This window comes from Bison bison, unplaced genomic scaffold (genome assembly GCF_000754665.1).
Source record: "Bison bison bison isolate TAMUID 2011002044 unplaced genomic scaffold, Bison_UMD1.0 scf7180017864375, whole genome shotgun sequence".
In the NCBI taxonomy this organism is placed as follows: Eukaryota; Metazoa; Chordata; class Mammalia; order Artiodactyla; family Bovidae; genus Bison; species Bison bison.
The window spans coordinates 4,660,296-4,673,890 of NW_011494947.1; the positions used below are offsets into that span (position 1 = coordinate 4,660,296).

General features: G+C 52.8%; 1 protein-coding gene and 1 long non-coding RNA gene across 2 annotated transcripts in view; one reads left to right on the forward strand and one right to left on the reverse strand.

Annotated features, from left to right (window-relative positions):
• The window catches only part of URM1 (ubiquitin related modifier 1), an 18,326-nt gene extending 10,832 nt beyond the window's left edge, over positions 1-7,494 (reverse strand). The window contains exons 1-2 of the mRNA XM_010856853.1: positions 6,581-7,494; positions 2,155-2,225 (exon numbers count right to left, since the gene is read on the reverse strand). Of these exons, the coding sequence (XP_010855155.1) occupies positions 2,155-2,225; positions 6,581-6,615 (106 nt within the window). The 5' untranslated portion in view covers positions 6,616-7,494. The remainder of the gene's footprint in view (positions 1-2,154; positions 2,226-6,580) is intronic.
• On the forward strand, positions 7,399-8,626 carry LOC105000820. The gene is made up of 2 exons (XR_826788.1): positions 7,399-7,522; positions 8,251-8,626. It is a non-coding gene; the product is annotated as an uncharacterized LOC105000820 (long non-coding RNA).
• Positions 8,627-13,595: the final 4,969 nt, after the last annotated feature.

The following is a 13,595-nucleotide window of genomic DNA, read 5'->3' on the forward strand; positions in this document are numbered from 1 at the left end:
GGGGGCTTCACAAGTGCCGTCCTCTCTACTTGGAAGGGGCCCCACGCACCTCTGCTCTCCCTCCAATTTGTTAGGTTGGCTTCCTCCCGTTCCTCAGGGCTTTTGCCTCAAAGTCTTCTCTCCCTCTCTCTCTTTTAGTGCCGTGCAGCATGCGGGATCTCAGTTCCTGGACCAGGGACTGAACCTGGGCCGTGGCACTGAATGTTCCGATTCCTAACCACTAGGGCACCAGGGAATCCCCTCAAAGACACTGCTCTAAAGAGGCCTCCCTTGCCACCCTGGTGTCTCACTCAAAGCACCCTTTTGTTCTGATGCCAGTGATGACCACTCGTGCTGTTATACATCTGTGCCTTTACTTCTTCACTGCCTGGCTCCATTTCCGTTCCTCTGTTAGCTCCATTAGCGTAAGAACCATATCAGTTCTGCTTAAGATCAAGTTGGCACAAAGGAAAACACGTGTATGTGTGTGTGTGTGTGCGCGCACGCGCGTGTGAGAGAGTGTATGCGTGCGCTTAGTTGTGTCCAACTCTTTGTGAACCCCTGGACTGTCCAGGCTCCTCTGTCTACAAAATTTTCCGGGCAAGAATACTGGAGTGGGTTGTCATTTCCTACTCCAGGGCATCCCTGACCCAGGGATTGAACCCACATACCTTGCATCTCCTGCACTGGCAGGCAGATTCTTTACCACCACGCCAGCTGGGAAGCCTGGCACAAAGGAAAACGTGTGTGCATGTTCAAAAACACGGGTGCCAACCTCAGGAAAGAATAAAGTACTTTCTTCCACGACCGACACTTGGTGAGCGTTCAGTCAATGAATGAATGAAAAGGACTGGAATTATTAAACGTGGGCACCTTCATGCGGAGCAAAAGCAGGGGGAAACAAACCCTAACTTGTGATGTTTTAATAAGGTCCTGGATAAGTCTTTAAGGCTGCATCTTTGAGAGGCTTCTGACAGCCCCTTGTTTCCTCCCAAGGTTGCAGAGCCATCTGTCAAACTAAGAAACCATCACCTACATCATCTTGGATCTTCCCCCATCAGGGACACAATTCCACAGTCCTGACGTTTAACCTCAGCCTCATGCCTACACCCAGCTCCAGGGGGTAGCGCCCTGTACCCTAGCCTCTGAAGGTGGCAGAGACCCGCCCTATGCCACTGCCCTTCAACCCCAAGGGAGGGTCAGAGACAGCCTTGGTAGTGGGTGAATCTGGGCAATAACTGATACCTGGCAGATGCATGTCCAGTTCCAGAAGAATCCTGTCAAACCTCACTTGACTTTCTCTACTGCCCACCTCCAGGAACCTCATTCCCCTCGCTCCCCATACAACAGACTTCCTCTTCTTCCCAGAAGTATCTCAGCCCAAGGTGAGATGGGCTCCCACTCCTGAATGTTCTGCTCTTGCTAAGATCCAATTGCTAGGGCTGCAAAGCCCCTCCACAGTAGCAGTGTCCAGCCCCTGCCTCTGGGCTATGCTGCTATTTAGCCAGCTGGACCTCTGGAAATCCTCCTCCCCCCTTTCCCCAGTCTGAAGGCAGGGTCTGTCTGCCAGTGCCTGGTACATAGTCTGCGGCATGGGAGGTGCTCAGGGTGTGTTTGCTAAAGAAAAGACAAACAGGTATCTGAATGAACAAATGGAAAAAACCCTCTGTCTCCCTTAGTTAACCTCTCCCCTCCAACCTCCTTGGCTAGACACTTTTCTCCTCATTGAAATTCATTTAAGTCCATCTGCATTGTTCCATTCTTGACAAAGGTTATCTCCTTTGTGAGGACATCCCTCTGCAGCCATCCAGTGATGGCAGAGATGCCTGGTACGGCTGGCTGACACCTTTTAGCAACCCTGACTGGGTTACCTGGATTACCATCTCCCCCTTTCACAGATAAGAACGCGGAAGCTCAGAAAGGTGAGGTGACCAGCCGAAGGTGCTAAGGGGATTCAAACTCAAGCCTGAATACAGAACCTGTGCTTGGAAGGACGCAGCGATGCCATCTCTTCCCTACAAAGCTGGCTGACTCTGGAAAGTATGGAGGAGACAACCAGTGATCTCTCTCCCTTCCTCCCCACGGCCCAGGAAATCCTACCCACTCTCACTTGACCAGGCTGAGTGACCTGTGGAGCAGCTGCTGCTCAATGGTGCTCAGAGAACCCGTACTCACAGGGTTCCTCCTGTCCAGGCAAGGTGACTTGATGCTTCTTCACACCATCGAACAGGAGCTCCGCACCGCCTCTGCAAAGGAGGGCCAGAGAAAGAGCCTCAGAGACCGAAAACTGAGGAGGCTGGCACCAGATGCCCAGGAAATTCAGAGACCAACGTTCAGGAACACCTTGGGTATCAGCCATCAATTCTCAAATGTGGCTTCTTGATGTGGTAAAGCAGGACAGAAATAATGTTTATTAACATTTAAGTACCCAAATTTTCAGACTCTGCTTTGACTTCTCTGAATCAAGAGGTAGCTTAGTATACAGGGGCAGAGCACAGGCCCTGAGGTGGAGACCAGGCCCCACCCGGGCCTGACTGGCGAGACCCTAGGCACGGGATGGCATCTTCTCAAGCCTCAATCTTTCCATCTGCAAACATGTTGAGGAGCTACCTCACAGCACACTGGAGACCCTGGGTATTTTCCTAGGACCAGGTGACACTTTGAAATTCCCCTGCCTGTGCCTTGTCCCCACCCCTGCTGCTGGCCTGGTGGGCAAACCAAAGTGCTAGAGAGTGAGAGACCCCCACTGGACTTAGCAATAAGCTTGCCCTTTACAAAAACATTCGTCGTCTCATTTCACCTTCATGGAATCCTGGGGAAGGAAGGAGGGAGGCAGATATTATTAACTCCGACCAACAGAGAAGCAAGTTGGGGCCAGGAGAAGTTAAGTGACTTGTCCAAGGCCAGATAGGCAGTGGCTGAACTAGGATTTGAATTCTAACTGGTTTTTGGCAGGAACAACTGACTCCCCAGAAGGTCAGGAAGCCCCTTGAGGGCAGAATCTGGCTCACTTCTGGGTCCCAACACCTGGCTAAGGGAAGCCTGGGCCAGCAGAGAGGCTCCGCCAAGTGCAGGTGCCAGACTCCTGGTGCGGACACTCGGGCTCTCCCAGCGCCACGCTGCTCCTCCCCCAGCGTCTCGTCTCAGACCTCACGTGGACCTTAACTGGGAAGCCTTAACAGACTTGAGACGGGTGCGATGACTCCCACCCCACCACCCTTCCCCAGTGCCGGAGAACAGAGGTGTCCTGAGACGGTCCACTGGGAGGCAAAGGCAAGGCACGCATTGTCATGGGGGAAACATGGGGCGACTGTCATCCAAACAAGGTCACGCTTTGTTGATGCAGAAATGTGGAGGGGGAGAGGAGGCCCATCTGTGGCTGCGCGCAGGGCCATTTCAGCTGCAAGCCCATACAGAGCCTCCATTTATCCCCTTCCAAGAGCCCCGCTCTCTCTTGGGTAGGGGCTGGCACATGCAGCAGCTGGGGTGGGGGAGGGCGACAAGCAAGGGGAGACAGGAGTTGGGGGGTCAGAGGAGTGGGAACTGGAAGCGCTGGCACCCAAGCAAACAACCCAGATTGGCCAAACCTGGTGGTGCCAGGCGCAGAGGCCAGTGCTGTTTTCCCTTCACAAGAGGATAAAGAACCAGTCTGGCTCAGCGACTGACCTGTCACTGCTGGGTTTGCCAGAGCCCAAGGGAGGGGCTGGCATTTCTGTGGTCAGAACACTTGGAGGGTAGGAAGGTGCACTCCCAGCCTCTGAAGTGACTCAGGGAGGCAAGAAGGGGACCGATTTGGTCCCAGAAGAAAACCAAAGCCAAACTCTCGTAGGTCCTACAGGATTTGCAACTCAAACGCAATTAAGGCATCACAACCCAAGATACCTCATCTTTCCTCCACTTCCCAGCTCTTGGTGGGAGGTGTCTGTTGGTACCAGTGAGTGGTACAGACACTCTTCAAACGGTCTTCACTTTTTGAAGTTTACCTTCATCTTTTTATCTGATATATTTTACTTTTGTTCATTTCTCCTCTACCTATGGGGATGCAAGTTCTGCCTAAAACAGGGCCTGGTACACAGCGAACACTCAAGAAATACTTGCTGAAATGAGTGAACATGCCCATTTCCCCACTTCTTCTCTCACCCTAATGGCATTCCCTTCCTTTGCCAATACCTCCTGGACTCAAGGAGGAGAAAAAGGGAAAAGGAAGTGGGACTCTCCTATGTGGGCTGCAGTGACACCACACGCATCTGTACCACCTACACTGCATCCTCTGTGACCTGAGAAATGGCTCTGGCAGGACGAGGATGGCAGACCCGGTCAGTGATAGGCGGGAGAAAGGAGAGCGGCCTTCCAGGGTGTCTACGAGAACCAGTGGGGCTGCGGGGCCACGGCGGCTCACAGGAAAGAGGCAAAGGCCCAACCCTTTGGAATCTTCAAGGATCAGGGTGGCACTCAGGGACAAAAGGGAGAGCCTGATGGGCAAACCAGTTTCTCTGCAAATCTACTTAAGTTCAGGGTAAAGGGTGAAGGAAGTGGGCTAAGAGACAGAAAGTTAAAGAAAGGCCAAGGGGAGAAACAGGCACTGACAGAGACAAAGAGAGAAGGACTCTGGGTTTAGTCTATATGTTGGGCATTACTGCTTCCCAAGAAGCTGCAGTTCTCATGGGACCCTGTGGCAGTGGGTGGTGGGAACACGTCTTGCCTTGCTGGTGTTCACTATTGCTCTTGGGGTAAGGGAGACCGAGATGGTGGAGCCAGAAAACAGGAACTCCAGCAAGTCTGTAAGCCCTGGAGGGCAAGGACCGTGTCTTCCTCATATGACTTCCCCACTGCTGCCAGCACAGGACCTGGCAGACAGAAGGCATTTCTGAAGACAAATGCCACATCTGACTCAGTGAACATGAAAGGTAAATCGGCAGTGGGTGGTGGTGGTGGTTTAGTCACTAAGTCGTGTCTGACACTTTCCGACCCCATAGACCATAGCCCACCAGGCTCCTATGTCCATGGGATTTCCCAGGCAAGAAATTCTGGAGTGGGTTGCCATTTCCTTCTCCAAGAGATCTTCCTGACCCAGGGATCGAAACTTCACAGGCGGATTCTTTACCACTGAGCCACCTGGAAAGCCCAAGCCAACTGTAGATAAGCCTCAACACTGGTAATCTGTAGCTTCTCTGCCTTCAGCTCTGCTGAGGCCTGTCAAAACAGCAGGGACCTCCTGGAACCTGCAGGCTATGGGGGATATAGCTGGGCAAAGGGTCAATAAAGTAAAATAGTCAGGTGGCCAGACTAGCACAGTTCTAATTGGATCCATGGTGCCAGACAATATCATCAATTAAAATGCAGTTAACATTCATGAGACTACCCCCTCGTAAGGAACAGCAACGCTGAACACTGGAGGGCATGGACAAAGTTCTATTTATCTTTGTACCCTCTGTGCCTGGCTCGATGCCTGGCACATGGTAAGCACTCAATAAATGACTGGTGAATGGACTATGCAATGAAGGGAATCCATGAAAGAAACTGGGGGCATCCAATAGAAGGAAAGGCATTTATAGGCAGAGGTTTCCGATTTCCATCCCAGACTTTCCCTTTCACATAAGCCTTGGGTTGTTTATCTTCACACACAGACAAATCTAGTCCCAGCTTTTCCACCTGAGTCTAGAAATTATACCGTCCATCTCTTAAGATCTGTTTCTCTGCCTTCTCTCTAAGCTTTGCACTTTTTTTTTCCCCCCCAGCTCTGAAATCACATGAAAAAACTTCTGTAAGAGGTAGAAGAGAATGCCTTGAGATTTCCTCCTTGGTCTGTGTTTCTTTGGTAATTAAGCGTGTGTTCCCCCATCCTGCACTTTTTATCTGGAGCATTCTGTAGTGGCAGAGAGGTAAAGAATCTACCTGCCAATGCAGGAGACCCAAGAGTCAGGTTCGATCCCTGGGTCAGGAAGATCGCCTTGAGAAGGACGTGGCAACCCAGTCCAGTATTCTTGCCTGGAAAATCCCATGGACAGACGAGTCTGGCGGGCTGCAGTCTATGTGGTCCCAAAGAGTCGGACACGACTGAGTGAGTAAGCACACGCACATGTACACGCACTAACCCTGTACTGTCAGGGTTAGTCTCCACTACTGTGCTACCTAGCCCCATATCCCCACCTGACTTAAGACCTGCAGAAGGCACTCAGTAAGTTTACTAAATGTACCAGAAAGGGTTCAGGTTTAACACCCTCAAATCTTCGGAAAGGTTGGTCTGTCTCGGTCCTAGGAGCTCAAATGCCAGACACACGGGCCTGCTCCAAAATGGAGCTGGCAAACAAGGCCGGAAGGCCTGCTAACAAGTCACACCTTTTGAGTCCCGTAGGGCGCAGGCATGGAGGAGTGCCAGAAGCATACCTACAACCCCCGGGTGTGCGCATCTATTCCCGGACATACGGCCTCGTCGCCCAGGGAGACCGAACCTCAAGCTCTCCCAGGCGGATGGCGTAGCTCAGGGAAGTTGCCGGGGGCCTCGGCGATTCGGTGGTGACAGGCCCCAAGGCAGAGGGAGGGGAGTTCCGGGCCCGACGACTTCAATCCATCCCCAAGGCGCCCCAGCCCTGTGACTCACCCGAATTCCACCTCCACTGACAAGGGCGCTGCCATGTTGAGGAAGCCGAGCTCGCAGGAAACTCCCCTGAACTTCCGGCTCTACTGCCCCCTCCCCCCCGTTTCCGGTTGCCGCGGACGGAAGAGGCGGGGCCGAGGAAACTCTCCTTCTCAGCTATTGGAGGAAGATTTGGAGCCGGAAGCTGAGGCCGGAGGACCGTAGGCCCTGTTAAGGGGCGTTTTGGTTGGTCATCCTGTTTCTTTTCGGGACGGCGCTCAAACAGCTAGGGCCGGAAGCGACTGACATCAGCCACAACTCGGCGGAGGAGAGACCTGGCATCTTTGCGCTGTGACCGTGAGCTACGTTCCGGTTTATCTTGCATTAGTTACCAAATTACCTTCTGTCAGCACACCGCTTGGACGAACCCGTCCACTTGTCTTGAATTATCAGTGGCATCCAAATAAGCTCTCTCTTGAGCCATCGACTCGCTATCCAACCCCCCTTTCGCCGTCGATTTAGATTTCATTCATTCAGCAGATGTTTATTGCACGTCCTCCGTGTACCTGACATTTTGGTCGGTGCTAAAAGATGCCGGTGGTGAAAAGGATCGGCAAGGTTCCTGTCTTTAGGGCACTCACAGTCTCGTAGGGGAAACGAATCAAATAAACATACTAATAAGCGTAAAATCTCAAACTGAACAATGATCCGGCATCATAAGAACTTCAGAAAGAAAATGGGCTGCACTGGACTTGGGCTGAGCTCTAAAGCCTGAGTCGAGCTAAGTAGGTGGATATGCGGAGAGAAAATCTGCTAGGAGCATTCCAGCGAGAACGGAAAGTGCAAAGACTCTGGGTAGTAGGACATGCTGGAGCACCAAGAGAAGGTAGAAATTGGGGAGCAGAGGGCCTGATAGGACGTGAGGCTAGATATGTAGGCAGGGGCCAAATCATGACTGTGAGCCAGGTAAGAATTTCAGTCTCTTATCCTAAGCAGTGGTAGGCCTTGGAAGGATTTTGGGGTGTGTGTGTGTGTGTGTGTGTGTGTGTGTGATTATTAGAACTGTGTTTTACAATATCCTTCCTGGGACTTCCCTGGCGGTCCAGTGGTTAAGATTCTGTGCTACCACTGCAGGGGGGCGCAGGAGTGGGCGCAGGTTTCATCCTTGTTCAGAGAACAAAGATCCCCCATACTACGTGGGGTAGCCTAAATAAATAAATAAGTAAAACATTCTGCCTGGCTGCAGTGAGAACTGGAAGGAATAGGGAAGGAGATAGGGAGACTACTGGAACCTGTTACAAAAGCCCAGGGCAGCTAAACCACACTTCCAAAATTGAACTCATAGTTGGTAGCTTAAGGTAGTGTACCCTGGTGGTTAAGAGTGGGTGTAAGGATGTGGTCACCGCTAAGGGCTCAGAGTTCAACTGCCAGCTTTACATCCATGTCCCACCACTTCCCATGTGCGTCTTTGGTTAAATCCTTTAACATCTGTGCCTCAGTTTCCTTGTCTGTGCAAATTAAGATAGTAGCAGCGCCATAGGGTTGTCGTCAGAACTAAACGAGTTCTTGGCACAGTGCCTCGTTTCCTAAAATAGGCTCCCCTGTGTTCCCCATATCAAGGATACCACTGCCATCCATGGAAACAGCTAAGCAAGAAACCTTGGGCATTGTTTTTAATTCTCTCCCATATCCAGGCAGTTACCACGTTTGGGTTCGTCTCCATGCTAAGCTGAGTTTGCAGCCACGTGTTCTTCTACCACCACCATCACCTCTCACCTGCACCTGCTTCTCTGGCCTGCCTGCCTCCCACCTCCCTGCTTCTGATCTGACTTCCTTACACAGTTCAACTCCACAGACAGCTGCGAGTGCCTTCAGTGTATCAGGCACTGTTCCAAAGCACTGGCAAAATGAGGAAAGCATCAGAAAAAGAAAACCCTGTGGCCAATGGGAAGAACCCACCTTCACTGTGCTGTGTGAAACTCAAGTTTCCTGTCTGTAAAGAAGGCTTTGGGACCAAACGATCTCTTAAAGGCCCTTTAAGTAAAAATGTTCTAGGAAATTCACTGATGATCCAGTGGTTAGGACTCAGTACTTTTGCTGCCAAGGGCCTGGGATTCAATTTCCTGGTTGGGGAACTAAGGTCATACAAATATATATATGTATAGTAAGTGTTAGTAGCTCAGCTGTGTCTCAGTTGTGACCCCATGGAATGTAGCCCACCAAGCTCCTCTGTCCATGGAATTCTCCAGGCAAGAATACTGGAGTGGGTTGCCATTCCCTTTTCCAGGGGATCTTCCCTACTCAGGGATTGAACCCTGGTCTCCTGCATTGCAGGCAGATTCTTTACCACTGAGCCACTTCACACACACATACACACACACACATACACATATATATTCTAAGATATTTCATTGGCTCCTCCAAGGGCTGAGGTCTAGAAACCTTGCCTGATTCACCTTAGAGCCTTAGCGCATAGTAAGGAGCTTTATACATTGTAGGGGTTTGGTAAGTGCTTGCTGAATTAATGAATGAAGGAATAAGAGAACACATATCAATTCCCTTCTCAGTCTTTCACTGGCTTCTCTTTCCCAACAAGGTAAAGACCTCTGATTTGATGCCACCTTTAGTTAGGCCTTGTAGAGTTGAGTATTTTCTAACTCTGCAGACTGCTGCCTGCTGAGCTGGCATGGGAGAGCTAAGGAGCTTTTGAAAAGCTTCATTCATTTGACAAACATTCATTGAGCACGTATTAAGTGCCAGGCCCAGGGCTGGTGCTGGGAACACAAGAGCGGACTTTTTTAAAAAAACCAAGGGGTCCCTGCTTTCCTGGGGCTGATATTTTGGAAAAGACACATGTGAAAATGGACCACACAGTGCAATCAGTTGTTATGAAGGGGGAACGTGGGACCTGTGGGAGATGAAAGAAGATCCAGTCCAGCCCCAGGGTCAGGCAAAGTTTCCCAAAGGAAGTCACATCTAAGCCCGAGTCCCAGGAAATTATGGGAGGTGGAGGTGGCAGGAGAGGACAGGACAGGGAGGGAGGCCAGAGGTGTTCCTTTTTCCCAGAGAAGTGGAAACCCTTCCCATATCACTTCTAGGTAAGTCAGCCCACTCTGAATGCCTGGCTCTCATACTTAGCAAGTGCTTCCTCCGACTCCAGCCTACCTAACTCAACCTCCTGTTGTGTGCACTCTTTGGGACCCTATAGACCCCTGCCAGGCTCCTCTATCCATGGGATTTCCTAGGCAAGAATACTGGAGTGGGTTGCCATTTCCTCCTTCAGGGGATCTTCCCAACCCAGAGATCGAATCCCCATCTCTTGGGTGTCCTAAATTGGCAGGGGGGATTCTTCACCACCTGGAGGTAAATTCTTGTGCCGCCTGGGAAGCCCTCAGCCTCTTGTGCTCCTGTGACCTTAGTCCTGTCCTATGCTTTCTGACCCTGTGGACAGTAGCCTGCTAGGCTCCTCTGTCCATGGGATTTTACTGGAGTGGGGTGCCATTTCCTTCTTCAGGGGATCTTCCCAACCCAGGGCTCGAACCTGCATCTCCCACTTTGCAGGTGATTCTTTTTTTTTTTTTTTTGCAGGTGATTCTTTACTGCTGAGCTACTGGGGAAGCCTCAACCTCCTGAAGAGAAGTGAAGTGAAAGTTGCTCAGTCGTGTCTTTGCAACCCCATGGATTGTAGCCCGCCAGGCTCCTCTTCTGTCCCTGGGGATTCTCCAGGTAAGAATACTGGAGAATTCGTCTGCAGAGGGTCTTCCCGACCCAGGAATCGAACTGGGGTCTCCTGCACTGCAGGCGGATTCTTCACCAGCTGAGGTACCAGGGAAGCCCCTCTCAACCGCCTAAGCAATAGCAAAAACCATTTTTTAACGTATTCTTTCAATGAGTAATGACCCCCGACTCTGCACCTGCCAGGTGCTTCACACGCATGACCTGCTTGATTCCTCGCAGGGGCTGTTAGCCTCCATTTTCAAATGTAAAAACTGAGGCTCAGAACCGGTGACTCGTTCATGGACCCCCACATGTCAGCCCTTAACCCCAGGCTGTCGTGCCTTCGGGACCCCTGACCCTCACCGCGTCCTGTTGGGCTCAGCTCACCCAAATGCCTTTCTCTGGGATCCAGGCAGAAGAGGGGCGTGGACCCAACTCCTGTCCCTCCAGCAGGCCAGCCAGCCGGGCATTGGGCTGCATCCCTTCCGAAGCTCCGAAGGGAGACAAAGGCGGGGTCTGCGGGGGAGACAAGGGCGCGGGCGCCCCCCTGCCCGCTGCCCTTTGTCTCCCCGCCTGCTCCCCTCGTGCGCCCCGGAGGCTGGGAGGCGCCTCTCACAGGCTTCCTCCTCCCATTCTTGTGCTAATTGGGTGTCAAGCTGAGATCAGTGAGAAAGGAATCCGCCCTGGCTCGGGTTAAACTGCCGCCAAAGACGAGGGCTGAGCCCAGAATATCATTAGGCTGGGAGGAAGCGAGGGCCCCCCTCCTCCAGCAGAGGGGTTGGCCACGCATTCAGGCTCCTTTGAAAGTCGCTTGGTCGCCCCTTCCCTTACCGCCAGCGCCTCAATAGGCCCCTCGGCGGTATTTAACCTTCTTCCCAGGAATTGAAAGTGATATGCCAGCACTGGCCTAGGCAGCCACTTGCCTGTCCAAGGGCGGTAGGACCTCCGGGGATGCTCAAGGCAGGCCTCTGGCAGCCTCCCTGGGCTCAGATTGCAGATGGGAATACTGAGACTGGGCAGGGCGATGCCTCCCAGCGCTGTTATTCACAGGCCCTGTGGTCTGGAGAGATGGAGCTTCTCTGAGCCTCAGATTCCTCATCTGTGGAATGGGGATAAAATAGCTGCTTTGTGTTACGGATTTAATGATGATGATCAAGTGCCTGGTGTCGCATCCAGCACATAGGAAGCGCTCCACTCCTGGTGGCTGTTAGCAGGTCAAAGGAGTGTGTTTGGGCTTACAGAAGGATTTCCTAGCAGAGCTCGCAGTCCTCCAGGTGTGCAAGGAGTACCTGCAGTGGATTCACTTTGCACACCCTGCCTGGAATCTTCCCCAGCCCCACCCCTGCAGCCCCACAGGCCTTCTTTCACCTGCGCTGCTCGCCCTTCACCTCCAGACCTTTCGCTGCCCCTTCTGCCTGGGCCATTCTTCCCCCTCCTCTTCTTGAATGACTCTTCCTTGAAAAGCCTGTGGCCATGAAACACAACTTCCTCACCTCCTACCGCGGCCAAGACATGGGGTTAGGGTGCAGCTTAGCACATGCCCTTGGCTTCCTGACTGGCTGCCCCCTCTCCCCAGCCCCCAGACAGTGGGCTCCCCGAGGACAGATCTCACCGTGTACCCCCAACCCCGCCCCTGGCACAGAGGCCTTTTGAATCTGCTCCGCAGATGTGTGGACACAGTACTTTGTAAACTGTGTAGACCGCCAGGCTCCTCTGTCCATGAGAGTCTCCAGGAAAGAAGACTGGAGTGGGTTGCCATTTCCTTCTCCAGGGGATCTTCCCGACCCAGGGATTGAGCCTGTGTCTCGGGTGTTTCCTGCACGAGCAAGTGGATTCTTTACCAACTGTCACCAACTGGGAAGTCGAAGCGCCGTGTAAAGGTCAGGAAATGCCCAGTAAACAATAACTCTTGTGAATTAACCTCACAAACATGTATCCGGGCACCTGCTGCCGGCACGGGCGATGACTCAGCCACGGTCTGGAAGGCAGCCGGGCTCACCACTCTACTACCATGTGGTACAGCCTTGGTTTGGGGTGAGCAGAGGCAGACGGGGGAGCTGCGAGGCCCAGGGGCCCCCCAGCCCCACCCCTTCTTGGAGGGGCTCGGGAAAGGGGGCTGGTGTGGAAGTGGGAAACTTAGGCCTAGGCTGGGATCTTAACACGGGAAACACATCCTCTTTTCCTTATCACTACCGTGTACCTCAAAGATAACAGCACCAGTTCCTGGGCTAGATCTGCAAGCACAATCTCATTACATGTCCACAGCTGTCCTGGGGCAGGGATTCCTGTTGTGTTTAGTCGCTCAGTCTTGTCCAACTGTTTGCAGCTTCATGGACTGTAGCCCACCAGGCTCCTCTATCCATGGGATTTCCCAGGCAAGAATACTGGAGTGGGTTGCCATTTCTTTTTCCAGGGGCTCTTCCTGACCCACGGATCTCACCCATGTCTCCTGCATTGGCAGGTGGGTTCTTAAACCACTGAGCCACCGGGGAAGCCCACCTAGACCATCATTTATAGGGGAGGACACTGAGGCTCAGCCTGGCAAATGGACTTGAGAGCAGGCCTGAGCAGGAGCTTTTGACCACCATTCCTCTATATTGGGTCTTGGTGACTGTGCTCAACCAAAGCGAAGGAACAGGCACCCCTGGGGGCTCCTTCCCATTGGAGAGCCCTCCCATTGGTGAAGGTTAAAGACACAGAGCTTCACCATCAGTCAAATCCAGCCCCTTGGAAGCCCAATCAAAGGCCCAACACGGAGTCCTCTGGGCTGGGTCCCTTGCCTGGGGGTCAAGTGGGGACTCTGTCCCTCCTTCCCGCTTTCCTTGCCTGAGCGCGAAGGGCTGGATCCGATTCTGCAGCACCCACGTGCCCTCTGCTGGTCTACTTGGGCACTGCACCCTTGCCTGCCACTCCCAAATCCCACCAGGTATCACCGCCCTCCAAGGGCCAACTCCAGCTCTGCCGCCCCCTCACTTCCCCCAAGAGTGGCACCAGAACTCCACTGTCTTTCAAAGGTCACCCTCCAACCCCAGGAGGTACCCCAGACTTATCTTGGCCACCTATCACCCAGTCAGCTGCTGGCCTGGGGTGTGGCTCACTGTTGGCTCTACAAGCATGCATGGCATGGAAGCTGCTTTCTGCACCAAGGAGACAGCGGTAAGAGCATGGGGCTGGCATTGCAGTCCCCAGTACTCACTCTGTGACCCCAGTCAAGTGACGGATGGTGCTAAGGGTTAAATAGTGAAGATGAAGCCCTGGGGTGCGTGCCCTGTCTGCAGCCCTGGCTTGGGGTGAACGGTTTCCCCCTCCCCACCCCCCACCC